The sequence below is a fragment of the Camelus dromedarius genome, chromosome 27 (genome assembly GCF_036321535.1).
Source record: "Camelus dromedarius isolate mCamDro1 chromosome 27, mCamDro1.pat, whole genome shotgun sequence".
Classification (NCBI taxonomy): Eukaryota; Metazoa; Chordata; class Mammalia; order Artiodactyla; family Camelidae; genus Camelus; species Camelus dromedarius.
In genome coordinates this window covers 9,611,346-9,624,807 of record NC_087462.1, presented here as the reverse complement: position 1 = coordinate 9,624,807, position 13,462 = coordinate 9,611,346, and the positions used below count along the sequence as shown (strand labels likewise).

At 59.1% G+C, this 13,462-nt stretch overlaps 1 protein-coding gene across 10 annotated transcripts in view; it reads right to left on the bottom strand.

Moving 5' to 3' along the window:
- MYO9B (myosin IXB) overlaps positions 1 to 13,462 on the bottom strand; it is an 83,761-nt gene that overhangs the window by 1,524 nt on the left and 68,775 nt on the right. For 8 of the 10 annotated variants that reach the window (XM_064479966.1, XM_064479972.1, XM_064479970.1 and 5 more), the window contains 18 exons: positions 13,226 to 13,392; positions 11,493 to 12,515; positions 10,714 to 10,786; positions 10,419 to 10,540; positions 8,751 to 8,884; positions 8,311 to 8,501; positions 6,829 to 6,927; positions 6,539 to 6,712; positions 6,394 to 6,435; positions 6,074 to 6,185; positions 5,150 to 5,223; positions 4,447 to 4,639; positions 4,193 to 4,321; positions 3,845 to 3,950; positions 3,436 to 3,567; positions 1,850 to 1,973; positions 849 to 995; positions 52 to 175 (listed from right to left, as the gene is read on the bottom strand). In XM_064479966.1, coding sequence (XP_064336036.1) covers positions 52 to 175; positions 849 to 995; positions 1,850 to 1,973; positions 3,436 to 3,567; positions 3,845 to 3,950; positions 4,193 to 4,321; positions 4,447 to 4,639; positions 5,150 to 5,223; positions 6,074 to 6,185; positions 6,394 to 6,435; positions 6,539 to 6,712; positions 6,829 to 6,927; positions 8,311 to 8,501; positions 8,751 to 8,884; positions 10,419 to 10,540; positions 10,714 to 10,786; positions 11,493 to 12,515; positions 13,226 to 13,392 — 3,166 coding nt within the window. Of the gene's footprint in view, positions 1 to 39; positions 176 to 848; positions 996 to 1,849; positions 1,974 to 3,435; positions 3,568 to 3,844; positions 3,951 to 4,192; positions 4,322 to 4,446; positions 4,640 to 5,149; positions 5,224 to 6,073; positions 6,186 to 6,393; positions 6,436 to 6,538; positions 6,713 to 6,828; positions 6,928 to 8,310; positions 8,502 to 8,750; positions 8,885 to 10,418; positions 10,541 to 10,713; positions 10,787 to 11,492; positions 12,516 to 13,225; positions 13,393 to 13,462 lie in introns of all 10 variants that reach the window. The other 2 variants (XM_064479969.1, XM_064479975.1) reach the window with 2 other exon arrangements.

Sequence of the window (13,462 nt, the reverse complement as noted above, 5' to 3'; positions counted from 1 at the left end):
TCTGGGTGTGGATACGGGAAGGAAAAAAGCTGACGCTACCTTAATACTGACCTTCCGAGGCCCCCCGCCCGGCCCGATCTTCCAACAGGCTCTCGGTGCTGGCTGATGTCTCTGAGTCCAGATTCTCCTCATCGGAGCCCCGAGGGTCCAGCTCTGGCAGCCGGTATGTGATGTCCTCCCTGGGGATGGGGGGGGGGGTGTCACAATGTCCAAGGCTGTTCCCATAATGAATGATCACCCCATGGAAAAGTGCCAGGCCAGTAGGGGACAGAGTAGATCATCCTGGTCCTGGATGGGACCCCAAACCTGAACCCAAAAGCACACTGGGCCCCAAATGCCCTCAGCTCATGTGAGGAAGGTGTCAGGCTGCCAAGGGAAGCCAGGCACCTGGCCTAGTACTGAGCTAGTGAAGAGCTCTTGCCTCACGACCTTTGCACATGTCACTCCCTCTGCCTGAAATACCCTACTCTAGTCCTAAGACTTGGATGCCCAGGTGGCCCGAATTACACCTGTTCTCCTGGCATAATTTTTTAACAGCATCTTCCTTCATACTTCCATCTTGACCAGACAACAAAGTAGGGGGTTGCCCTATCTAAGGCCAACTTTAAGACAAAGTTCAGGCATCACCTCTCCATTGCCCTTCTCTCCCTATGGGCCACCATGGTTCCCTGTGGTCAAGCAGGGGTTTTAAACAGAGCCCTAGGCTGTGTTTTAGGACAGCAGCACCCCATGAGGTGGGCACTGGACCATGGGACTGAGTCTAGTCTGTCAGCCTCCTAACAGCCAGATACCCAATAGTGGAAGGGCCAGACACGGCGGCCAAGGGTGGCAAGGGGTCAGAGAGACACTTGCTTCTCCTCCTTGATGGATTGGATCCGCTCGATGAGGATCTCCTTCTCCCGATCCTCATCACCACCAGCCACTTCCTCCTCCGGCAGCACCCCCAGCTCCTCCAGGCCACCACTGCTGCTCCCTCGGGTCTTAGGGCTCTTGATCTGCAAAGAGAAGCGGCAGGTCTGGCCAGCCCCTCTGGTGGGTGTGGGTCGGTGCTCACAGGAAGAGAGGGTGGTCGGAGCAGCTCTGGGAAGGTTAGTTCTGACGTGGACAGCTAGGCTTAGTGAGGCTCTCCGGGGATCATGCAGGGACCGGGTGGCTGGCACTTGGCTGATTAGTCATTCTCAGCACAGGCAGTCAGCAGGCAACGGGCCTCCCCCAGCATGCACTTCCGGAAGGTTAGGACATGCTTGGTCTATCCTACAAGGACCCTAGGGGGCCTGAGGGGAACCTCAGCATGCACTGCACTGGGAGACATGTGAGGAAGACCCCCATACATGTACATACCAGGACCCCCTCATAGGGAGACGAAAACCCCAGTTTGAGAGGCCATGGCTGGGGGAGAGATGAAGAGAGGGTGACCACAGGGCCATGACCAGGACATAGGCACTAGTCATGGGCACAGAGCCACATCTGATTGCAGGGACAAGGACAGGGTCCTCCTACAGGAGCCCAGGACTGGCTCCTTATGCCTCCACCCCCAAGTGTGAGGCCTCTTCTGGTGTGGGAACATTTCCTTGTGGGCGGGACCCAAGTCAGCAAGGGACGTGGCTGGAGGATGGCCAGAACCACCACCAAGTGGGTGACAGACCCCCCACTCCTGAGAGGGGCAGCTGGCCTCAGGCGAACTAGGACGGTGGTCATTTGCCCAAGGTGAGGAATCGGCCCCAGTTCAGGCTGCCTGTGGCCAAGCGTGTGCTGGGAGTATGCACTGGGCGGAGAAGCGAGACCACGCCCAACACCCAAGCCCCGCCCACTGGCCACTCCCACCGATGCCCCGCCCTGCGTTGCTCACAGCGTTTTGTCGCAGGAGAGAGAGCCTTCGGAAGGCGATGCTCTCAGCAGCCTCCAGCTGGTTGATCTCCTCCATCTTCACCTTGTACTTCCTCATCTGTTCTTTGATGAGCATCTCTACGCACCTGTGGAGAAGGCGACTCAGCTACTGCCCCGGGGAGGGCCCGCGTGGGGGGCCTGGCGCCTAGGGATGTGCTGGCCAAAGACTGGGGCTTGATGGCTGAGCCAAGAGACCCAGAGACCAGGCAGGGCTACGGACAAGGCGGTGGCTCCCACTGCAGCCCCAGCTCACTCACTGTGTGACCTCGTGCAGTTCACTCCACCTCTCTGCGCCTGAGTCCCTCTCTTAATAACAAGCCTCCTTGTTTGAAGGAGGAAGCACAGTACCATGGATCACAGTGAACTGACCCCTCAGGAGCCCTGCAGGGTGGGGCTTGCCCCACCTCACACAGTACAAGGTGCTGGGAGGCTGGGAGATTTGTCCCAGGGGCTGCAGGCAGCTGGCCCCAAGGGCTCTGGAAGTGTGCTGGGACCCAGGCACACCTGCTCAGTGGTCAGGGCCAGCCTGAGTAGTCAGTACTGGGGAAGACTCAGCCTGGAGTGGTCAGTACCCAGGAGGACCCAGCCAGGAGTGGGACTCAACCAGGAATGGTCAGTCCGGGGTGGGGAGGGTGTAGTGGGACAGGACGGACTCAGCCTGGATGGAGAGGCCGTCTGGTTCAGGTTTCATATGACCACATAAGAAAAAAAGGACCAAAGAAGTACTGGAAGAGACTGGAAGCAAATCTGTCCCCACCACCTCACTTCCCAGGTAGTGTGGGGGCCACACTGGGCTCCTCTCCTTTCTGCCTGACAGCTGCTGTTTGTGAATCTCGAAGGGCATGGTCTGGGGTACATGGCATGCTGTCCTGTTGTCAGGCATAGCTCTCAGGCCTTCCCGTGTTTCCCTCGTGAAACCACCTAGGGCGACACGTTTTATTTTTATAAATCGCAGCCTGAACAATGCCGCCTTAGTGACTGATGTCTGATGACCTCCTCCTCAGTTCTTTTGAAGAACTTTTGAAGATCGTTTACGGGGAAAAAGCACCTTGAGACAATTGCTTCTGTTGGCTGCTGGCTTCACTGTCTGCTCCTCACCCTCAAAAGAACTGGGAAGTAACATTCTTGCTGCCTGAGGAGAGATGCTGACATGTCTCCACCTGGGTCTGGGTGCGTGTGCCCCACGATGCGGCCATAAGGCTGGGCTGCCTCTTGTCCCTCATCTGTCAGAAGAGTCCCGCTTGCCGCTGGGACTCTGGACTTTGCTAGAAGTTCTGTTTTAGTACAAAAGTCACGATGCTCATTAGAAAAGAAAACTAGAGAGACCAAATGAAGTCCACTTAGGACCCCAGTGCTCAGGACACCTGCTCGGGCCGTTGTGACCTGGTTTGTTCTTCCAGACTTTTGTCTGCAGGCACACTGACACACTACTGAGGCTAAGCCGTCCTAGGATTCTGGAGCAGGCTCTCCTGTTTAGTTGTGGGGTCCCTGGCGGGGCTGCCCTGAGCACATGGTGGGGGCGGGGGGCCCACTGGTCCTGGTACTCACGTGGTGATCTTGAGGACGTCCTTCATGCTGGTCAGGGGGTCCGAGTTGTCAGGGCAGCGCAGGAGGCAGGGTGCGAAGATGATGGCTAGTGCACTGGGTGACATGCGGTTCACGTCCTCGAGCAGGGCCACCCTGTGCAGCAGGTGTTAGTCAGGGGGTGAAAAGGGAGCCCCAAGACCAGAGTCCAGAGCCCAGGGGTTACTGTAGCCGGGAGGTAAGAAATGCTCGCTTCTGCAGGACGGAGAGGTGCCACAAAGAAGCTGGGGCCCCCTCCTGGAACCCCCCAAAACGGACTCATGCCCTGGTGTGGAGCCACCAGAGAACACCAGCCTAGAGAATGTGGTGGTGGGGCTCCCTCTGGGACGCCAGCCCCCCACAGAGAGTAGGCAGCAGCGGGGCAGGCACTTGCTTGACCAGGTGGAAGATGAGCCGTTCCAGGGAGTTATGGTTGGCCTCTGGCAGGTGCTCCAGGACAGCGTAGATGGCGGCCAGCTGCTCCTGCTTCTCTGGCAGCTCTAGGAGGGCCCAGGGTGTCAGCTCCCCGCAGGCCCCACCTCGACGGGCCTCAGGGCACTGAGGAACCTCCCATGGTGTGGGGCAAGAATGCAAGGCCACAGAGGGGTCCTGGCCCCAGCCCGGGGCTCAATTTCTCAGCTGTGACCAGGATCCCTCCTCCCCGACTGGCCACAGCAAATGCATGAGGCTCTGATCCCCAACCGCTGCCTCACGCCACCCTTGCCACAGCTGTGGGACTCACCAACAGCGCGGAGGAAGTCTCCGTACTGGGCAAAGGTCATGAGGGGCTCGGGCAGCTCCCGCAGCCACTGCTTGAGCACCCCGGTGATGGCGTGGATGGGAAAGTTCTCCAGTTTGACTGCTGTGGGGTCTGTCGGGAGGGCGGGGGCCCAGTGAGCACAGTGAAGGCAGGAGGGCTGAGCTTTGAGCCCTACGCGGTGTCCACTGGCCCTTTGCACCTACCCGTTCACAGCCCCTATGTCCCACAGCACCCACCCGTCTGCAGCGCCTGCCGGAGCTCCCTCGTGCGGTTGGCGGCCCCTGACTTGCGGTAGAGGCCCTCAGTGTACAAGCCGTGCATCTCCACGTGTTCTAGGAGCTTCTCCAGCACGATGGGCACCGAGACTTTGTCGCTGGTCAGGCTATCCACGCAGACGCCAAAGTGGCCTGGCTCAGTGCCTGGCTCGATCTGCAATGACGGGGATCCAGGTAGGGGTCAGGCCTGGGCTGGCTGTCCTCCCTGTCACCCCCCAGGCCTCCTCTGTGGCCTCTGTCCCTCTCTGGCACAGCTGCCAGGGGTGCCAAGCTGTGGAGGTTGCTTGATGGCCACTGGCAGTGGGTCCCTACGTGAAGACCCACAGCTCCCTTGGAGCAGCGAAACCCGGCTCATGCTGCAGCCTGTGCACTCAGAACCCCACTTCCCTGATGTGCAGGGTTGGGGGGCTTCCCTCCACTTGGAGGAGGGAGGAGCAGGGCCAGGGTCTGAGGTGCACACACAAGCCTGGCCCCTGCCCTGGGGGGCCTCTTAGAGCTCCAACAGGATGGGGGTATGCTCTGCTGCGGGACCAGTCCCTCCTGCCAGCTCCCTGTTCCCACCTGACACCTAGCTTTGGCTTTGTACCCAGCACACTCTCTTCCAAGTCTCTCAGAATGGCCTCCCCCAGGGGTTCTGGAAAGTTCCTAGCCTCAGCGGGCTCACCTTCTTCCCACTTGTGTAAGAGCAGTAGGTCTGAATCTTGTGCACACACTTCTTGTGGCAGGTCATCTTGCACACTAGGAAATCACGGTTGAGAGGGGAAGAGGGTGGTCACCAGCAGCACATCAGGGACCCCAGGTTCCAGTGGCTGCCTGTCCCTCTGTCTCAGGACAGTGACAACTGCCTGGGTAGTTATGATGGATGTGACATGGCGGGCTGCTCCTCACAGCCCGCCAAGGGGAGAGGAGGTTACTCTGGCCTGATAAAAAAAAGAGTCAGCCCTGACTGGTCCTGGCAGGAAAACAGATGGGCCAGAGGCCTGCTTGACCCAGCCTGGGCCTCTGGGGGCTGCTGGTTCCCATCTGAGTTTGGCCACCTCCTGGCTGCCTGACTGTGGGCCAGTTGGGTCATCATGGGCTGCACCTGCCTCTTGAGGTCCCTGTGGGGACTGACTGGCCTTGCCTGGCACATGGGGCAGGGGCCGGCAGTTCAGGTTGCAGGAGCAGTGTGAACAAAGGCTGGGACGTAGGACACAGGGTGACCTTCCCAGGGATGCATGTAGAACGGAGGCTGCAGAGTTGGGTGAGGGCCTCAGGGTTAGTTGAAAACCCAGCCCTGCCCCAAGATGACTGTGCGAGATTTGAGTGAGTAGGGCAGTATTCTGGAAAGATCTGCCCTTAGCTGGGGTGAAGGCCCCAGTGCATGATGAGGAGCTGGGGACATGGTGGGGGGTCAGGGAGTGTGGGGTGGGAGTCAGGGCTGGGGGTAGGAGGGATCAGAGAGTGCAGTGGGGAGTTGGGGGCATGGTGGGTTAGGTTTGGTGGAAGATCAGAAGTCACAGTAGGGAGTGGAGGCGTTGCTGAAGGCTCGGGGGGTGGGGAGATCGGGGGCATGGTGGGTGATCAGGGGTCGGGGAGGGGCACTCACCACTGCACAGCAGGGCCTTGTCCATGAGCCAGATGTAGGAGAGACACTGCTCGCACGACTGCGGGATGCTCACCTGGTAGCTGGCAAACACATGCCCATTGTGCTGCTGGACCTGGAGCAGTGGAGGAGGGAGCCAAGTGGGGAAGGTGGACCCCCAGTGGGGTGGCCCAGGGGCCACTCAGGGCCTGCGGCATCTCAGGACCAGGGGCCACTCACTCATGACAGGCTGGGCAGGAAAACACGCTCACCCACATGCACGTGCACACACACACACACACGCTCATACCTGTGTGCACACACATGTGCGCACACATACTCACAGCGCGTTCCTGCTTTCGTTTCTTCTTCTGCGCTTTGCTCTGCTGTGAGGGAGCAAAAACGCCAGGTCTGTGCGGGCCCCTAGGAACGCCCCCACCCCAGCAACGCCCTGGTGCTAGGACCCTTGCCTGGAGTGGCAACACCTACCTTGGGAGGCTCGAAGTCGTTCTTGGTGTGCCCGCGGGTGAACTCGTCCAGCAGCGACTGGAAGAGGTTGAGGACCAGGTTGGGGTCCTTCTCACCGCGCTCGGCCGCCAGGTTGCTCACGACGATCTGGTAGTTCTCCATCAGGTCCTTGTAGCCGACATGGATCTTCCCATTCTGTAGGAAGGCAGGGTGTGACCCCCAAGGGACAGACAGAAGCGCGGGGGAGGTGCCCAGGGGAGGGCATGGGGGTCGCCGTGGAGACCCTCCCTGTGGCTGGGGGCTCCACGTACAGGGACGGAGTACATGGTCTTGAGGTTGCTCCTGAACTTCTCGGTGGCTTCGATGAACAAGCTCTCGATGGCAGACTTCTGGGAACGCAGGTCGTTTATCTGGAAAGGGAGGGAGAGGCGCTGACCCCATATTGCCTTGGGCTGGGCATCTGGGTGGTCACCGCTCTGCCCTGTCCCGAGTCCCTCCCTGGCTGTCCTGGGCCTGCAGGGAAACATTTGGGCTCCCTTGCCAACCCTGGTCTCTCTGCGTCACTTACTGTGGGTGCTGAGCAGCACCCCTGACCTCCACACACCAGATGCTGGTGGCGCTCCAAAAAGTCTGCAGATGTTGCCAAGTGTCCCCTGGGGGCAGGCTCACCCATCGTTGAGAACCACTGGTTTAACTGGGGCCCTTCCTGCTGTCCCTCACAGGTGCTCGACACCTGGCTGCACCCCAGGACTGGGGCTGCCTCAAATGGCCTGATCATTTCGTCACATTTCTACCCTCTGAAGGGTGTCCTAACCCTTACTGTCCCTGTCAGCCTGCCACTGTCCCCCTCCGAAGCTCTCAAATGCCGCTCTGTTTGCTGTGGGGCTGCCTGCCGCCAGGACTGCGAATACCCTGAGTGCAGGCCACAGCTGCAGTTAAGTGCTCCATCACTGCCTTGAACAGAATGTATCCTGTAAAAGTGTATTCTAAATAAAAGAATTTGTTTTGGGTCAGCCATGGCTGAGGGGCAGCCTGGGGGCAGGCGGGTGTGTCCGGCGCCCTGCTGGGAGGGTTATTCTGGATGCCAGTGTTTCCTCATGTGGAGAAAGTGAGCAGCCGCCCAGAGGGGTGCTGAGAGACGGCACACTGAGTGCGTTCAACAGCACAACTCAAACTTCCTGGGAAGGAACCGCCGGATAAAATGCTTCTGCTGCGAGGAGAGTGTAGCTCAGTGGTAGAGTGTGTGCTTAGCATGCACGAGGTCCTGGGTTCAATCCCCATCCCCAGTGTACCTCCATTCAAAAAAAAAAAAAGAACAATAAAAAAAGTTAAAATAAATAAAGCAAAAACCTCTAAAAAATGCGTCTGCTGGGCGCCCAACCCACGTGTGACTTGCTGGCATGCGCTAGACAAGTCCGATGGGGCGAGTCCCAACTTCGGCTGGGACAGTCTCACATGTTCTGTGCAGCCCCCGTGATAAGACACACATTCTGCAGTGAAATAGAAGTATCCTCACCAAGCAAGATTAATGTCGGCTACAAGTGATCATGAACCCTGGCCGGGTTTTGCAGAAAGCCAGCTGATGCCAAACTTAGGAACCAGCATCTCGATATTCCCAGAACTTGCCACATGTGCCAACTGTGGACCTGGACTTTCTGTTCCCGCCAGGTAAGGATTTTGGTGTGACGGTTGGGAAAGCCCTGCCAGGTTGTGATGGCCCTCTGGGAGGGCCTCGGGGCTGCTCTGCCTGAGCCCTGCCCCCCCAGCACCCAGGCCCGGCCCGGGCGGCCCACCTTGTTGAGCAGGAACTCGTCGAGGTACTTGAGCTCGTTGGCGTTGGTGATCTGGCGGAACACCGACTCCCGCCACTTCTCTGACACCGTGATTTTACCGATCTTGAGGTTTCGGTTCTTCTTCCCTTTGCCTCCTGGCTCCTTGGTGTGCTTCTCGCCCAAGGTGTGGCGGTGCTGGTAGCCGGAGGGGGCTGTTGAGGGGAAGGAGAGCTGGTAAGAGCTGGTTCCTGGGGAGGATGTGGGTTGGCCTCTGGGGCGTGGGCTGGGCCCCGCCACACATAGAGATCAGTGGCCAGAAAGTACCTCTGGGGGTGGGGACCAGCCCTGAAGCCTGTGACTGGGGCTGGGCCCACAGCTACTGACTTAAGGCTGCATCTGGGGATGGTCCTCAGGGGCCCCGGTGGCTCTGCTGTCTGTCCCTGAGGCTGCGGGCGACCCACCTTCTAGGTTCTTCTTCATGGTGGTGGCTTCCAGCACGACGTGCGCAGGTGCTGTGTTCTCCATCTCCTCTGCGCCCTCCAGGCTGTATTTCTTATCCTTGTTCTTATGCAGGAAAAGTCTCTTAAATGTGGATCTGTAGGAGAAAGTAAGCCTTAAGCCTCAGGAAATGAAAGCAGACGTGAGGCCAAAGGAAGGGTGTCAACTTACTGTAAAGAGAAATGGCCCCTTTGTTGGTTATCGGGATAGGGTGCTACTGCAAAGAAGGTGGAGCTGGAGTCACATGAAGGGGCAAGAGGCTGGGCAGATGTCAGGCAGAACCCCATTCTCATATATCTAAAAAAATTACTCCCTGCCCCCCCCCAAAGTTTTCCCCCCTTAACAGAGGAACTGGGGATTGAACCCAGGACTTCATGCACATCGAGCATGTGCTCTACCACTAAGCTATACCCGCCACCCCGCTCCCCGCGAGATGTTTTTATGGGCACAAGGTTAGGGGAAAAAACCCAGGAAGAATAAACACCAAATCGTGTGCTGTGGATACTGGGTATGTAGTGGGGTGCATGGTGGTCCCCCAGAAGAGATGTCTGTGTTGAGCCTCAGGGCCTATGAGCGTGATCTTATTTGGGAAAAGGGTCTTTGGAGATATGACTAAATGCTACGGACTGAATGTGTGTGTCTGCCCCAAATTGGTATGCTGAAGCCTAACCCCCAACGTGATGGTATCAGGATGTGGGGCTTTGGGGAGGTGATTAGGTCATGGGGGTGGAGCCCCCAGGGATGGGATTGGTGCCCTTATAAAAAGAGACCCCAGAGGGTTCTCTCGCCCCTTCCACCATGTGAGGACACAGCAAGAAGGTGTCTATGAACCAGACACCTCATCTGCTGGCAACTTGATCTTGGACTTCCAGCCTCTAGTTCAGTCGGTGGTATTGTGTTACAGCAGCTTGAATGGACTAAGACACTGAGTGAAGGATCTCAAGATTCTCAATCATCCTGGATGGGCTCTAAGTCCAATGACAAGTGTCTTTATAAGAGACAGAAAAAGAGAAGACACAGAGAAGAGAAGAACGCCATGTGAAGACAGAGGCTGAGACTGGGAGGATGTGGCCACATGCCAAGGAACACCTGGAACCTCCAAGAGCCTCTAGAGGGAGACACGGCCCTGCCTATACCTTGATCTCACACCGCTGGCCTCCAGAACTGTGAGAGTCAATCTATATTGTTTGAAGCCACCTCGTTTGCCTCTCACCACAGCCTGTTCATCACATTCCTCAGGCTGCTGTCCCATGTTTGAGTCACAGCTCCCCTGTCCCATGGCCTCACCTCTCTGCTCTGTGAACCGTCCAGAGCACTTTGGCAGGGGCTTTCTGGGGACAGAGCCTTGGCACAGATTTTGCTACGTAAGGACCCAGGAGGGGTTCCCAGGTCTGTGGACTGAGAGGAGGTGACCCAGGCTGTCTCAAGGCTTCAGTGGGAATCATTTCACCCTGATGCGGCCACAACCCGGGCTCTGGGTTTCTCTTCACGGAACTGTTGAGCAAATGCCTGCCCGACTGAGCTTGGTAAATGCCATTGGCTTAGGAGATCAGACTGTTCTGGGACTGGAGGACCTGGACACCCTGGGTGTCCTCTGGAGGCCCAAGCCCAACCACAAAGCCCACACCTACTTAGAGTCAGCAGAGACTGGGGACAGCCCTGCATCTGGGCCGGAGGATGCATCGCCTGACTTCTTCTTCTGGATGGCTGGCTTCTTGGTGCCTGGCTCCCCATCCACGGTTTCGGCTGAAGGCTGTAGGAGAGCAGGGCTGGGTGAGCAAGGGCAGGTGGCCTCACTAGAGGGAAAGCGGGGGTCCCGGTGCCACTGTGTATTCTATCCACTGTTCCCTTCTGGTGGCACCAGGGCAGTGGAGGCGGAAGTGGACTTGGACCTTCAGGGGTGAGCGCTGCAGCCTGAACGTTTACCTGAGTCTTGGTCTGGGATGGGGACTGGAGGAGCTTGGAGACGTCACTCGTGGATAAGGAAATGCGCCTCTCCCTGCGAGATCACAGAAATGTGGCTTTTACTGATGAGGGTGGTAGGAGACATTTTGGGTTGTCGGGACTGCACTTGGGGGAGGGAGGTGCTATGGGCATCTGGTGGGAGGAAATCAGGGATGCTGCTCTGCACCCCACAGAGCCCAGGACGGCCTCCACCACAGAGGATAAGCCGGCCCCGCGGGTCTGCCGTGCTGAGGCTGAGAAAGCCTGCCCTAGCAGAAGGCCTGCATCTTTTCCAATTCTTCTTTCCTTTGGACAAGCAGGCCCCTGGGACAGATAAGGGGCTAGGGATTCAGAGTCACTGATATTTAGCTAACTAGGGCTTCGGCAAAGTGTGTCGAGAGCTGCTACTTCAACCTGGGTGAGTGCTGTCACCCCAACTTACTGATGAGGAAACTGAGGCCCAGGCAGGCTGGGGAGGGGAGGGCCTCAACCTGAGGGCCCACCTCCCACCAGGCTGGAGGCTTTTTGTGTGAACAGGGCTTGTTTTGGCCTCACCTTCCCCAAAACCTCCCCCTACCCCACCTCCTGTCTTCCTTCTTTGGGGCTCCCGCACACCTGTGGTCAGCTCTCAGGCACCGAGCTACTTAGGTGCTTACGGGATGCATGGTGCTGCCCTGGTCCTGCTGCCAGTCTTTGGCTGTGCGTCCCTGCAACCTGTCCGCCCACCCCAGCCCTCAGACAAAGTCGCGTGTGGGGCTTACTCTGTGGGTGTGAGGGCAGGCCCGATGGCCCGGTGCCGCTCACTGAGGTCCAGGGACTGGCTCAGCATGGCGCTAGGGCCAGCGGTCATCAGTTTCTTGCCCCGCCACAGCTCCACGGCGTTGGCCAGCCGCTCGGCATCTGAGTCTCGGTACCGCTGGATCTGGGTGGCACCTCCAGGGCTCTCAGGCCTGTCCTGGGCTCTCGGGCTGACCCCCAGCTTGCCTTTGTCCTTGGGAGTCTCTGGGGTGGCACTGGGGACCAGCATGCTGACCCTGCTGTCCAGAGCCAGGCTGGTGGGCCGTTCCAGGTGGCCGGGCCCGGGGCTCCTGCCCTGGGCTTCCTCCAAGACCTGGCTGCCTGGCATGGCTTGTGGGGGCCCTGTGGGCTGCTTTTTAGGAGAAGCGATCTCAGTCTCCGTCCCTGCTTCTGGAGGGGTTTCATCTTCTCTGCTCTCCTTTCTGTTTTCTGGGTGGCTCTCCTCGTGCTCTGGGGCAGCCCTCCTGGAAGGTTCTCGGAGGGCGTGCTCTTCCTTGTAGGACTGGACGTGTTTGTTCTGGAGCTTAACGTGCTCCAGCCCCCTCTGACGCCTCGACTCGCGCTTTTCCCGGCTGCTGGGCACTTTCTCGTGACTTTCGGCTGCGCTCCTCTGGGGTGGAAGCGGCTTCTCTGGGCTCGGGACCTCCTTCTCCGAGCTTGGGGCCTCCTTCTCCGGGCTCGGGATCTTCTCGGATTGGAAGCTCTCCCCCAGGGTCCCATCGCTGGGCCATGCCTCGGGCTCCGGCACCACCGGCTTGCGGTCCTCCGACATTTCTGGGCCCTGCGCCACCAGCTCGCGGTCCTCTGACAGTTCTGGGCCCTGCGCCACCGGCTCACGGTCCTCCGACAGTTCTGGGCCCTGCGCGGGCTCCTGCCTGACTGCCTGGCCCAGCCCGGCCTCGGCGGTCTTCTCCCTCGCTGCGGCTTGCTGGGTCTCCCTCTCCTTCTCTGCAGCCTTCTGCTTCTCCGCCACCATCTGGCTGAAGCTGGCATAAGGAAAGCAGAAGGGGTGGGTTCAGGAACAAAAGTGCGCGCCTCCGCCAGAATCCACCTAGGGTGTTGGGGACCCCTGTGCCATCTGCGGGGGGCGGGGGTGAGGGAAGGCTCCACCTCTGCCAAGAGGCGAGACCCCAGCCCTCAGAGATGCTTCTGGAAAGGCGACACCTCCTCAGCCAGGGCAGGGGGATACAGGGAGGGGCCTCCTGTTGTCAGAGCCACCTCTGCCGGGCTGGTTTATTGGGTCTGTTGTGGGAGGGATCTGTTAAGAAACCCCTGAATTCCTTTGGGGTTCCTTGTATGGTGGTTGCCTGAGCTTCATGTGTGAGTGTGGGGTGAGGGGAGCCCGCTGAGGGCTGGTCCCATTGGCCAGAGTCCTCCAGCTCTGAATCCAGGTGCTCCACCAACTGGCCCAGGGTGGGCAGGTGTAGTGGGGCGGCAGGGGGTGGTAATGTCCCTGGCAAAGACTGAGTGACACCGATGGCGACTTGGGGTTTTGGCAGTAGGTGCCGCCTACTGGCCCTGATCGTCTTTCTAGGGTCCCATGCACCCAGATGGTGAGATGTCTGCCGGCCCCTGCTCAGCCTCCCTGCGTCCAGAGTGACATCCTGACAGCTCCACTGGCTGGATGGTATCTCGGGCAGCTCTCAGGTGGGGGCAGTGTTCTGGGGGGCAGGGAGTTCAGCCCTGTTCTGCTCACCTCTTGCGCTGCAGGTGACCCCGGCAGAGGCTCTGCAGGCGGATGATGCTCTGTCTCTGGCGCCGGTAGGCTACTCGCTGCTGGTAGCCCCTCCACGCAGCCTGGAGGTACACTGCCGCCTGCGTCCTCTCCAGTGCCCGGCGGACGCGGTAGGACCGCCAGCAGGCCTGAGAGTGGAGCGGGCATTCAGGGGCCGGGCACGTGTGACCCTAGCCACCTCCAGCCCTGGCCCCTTGG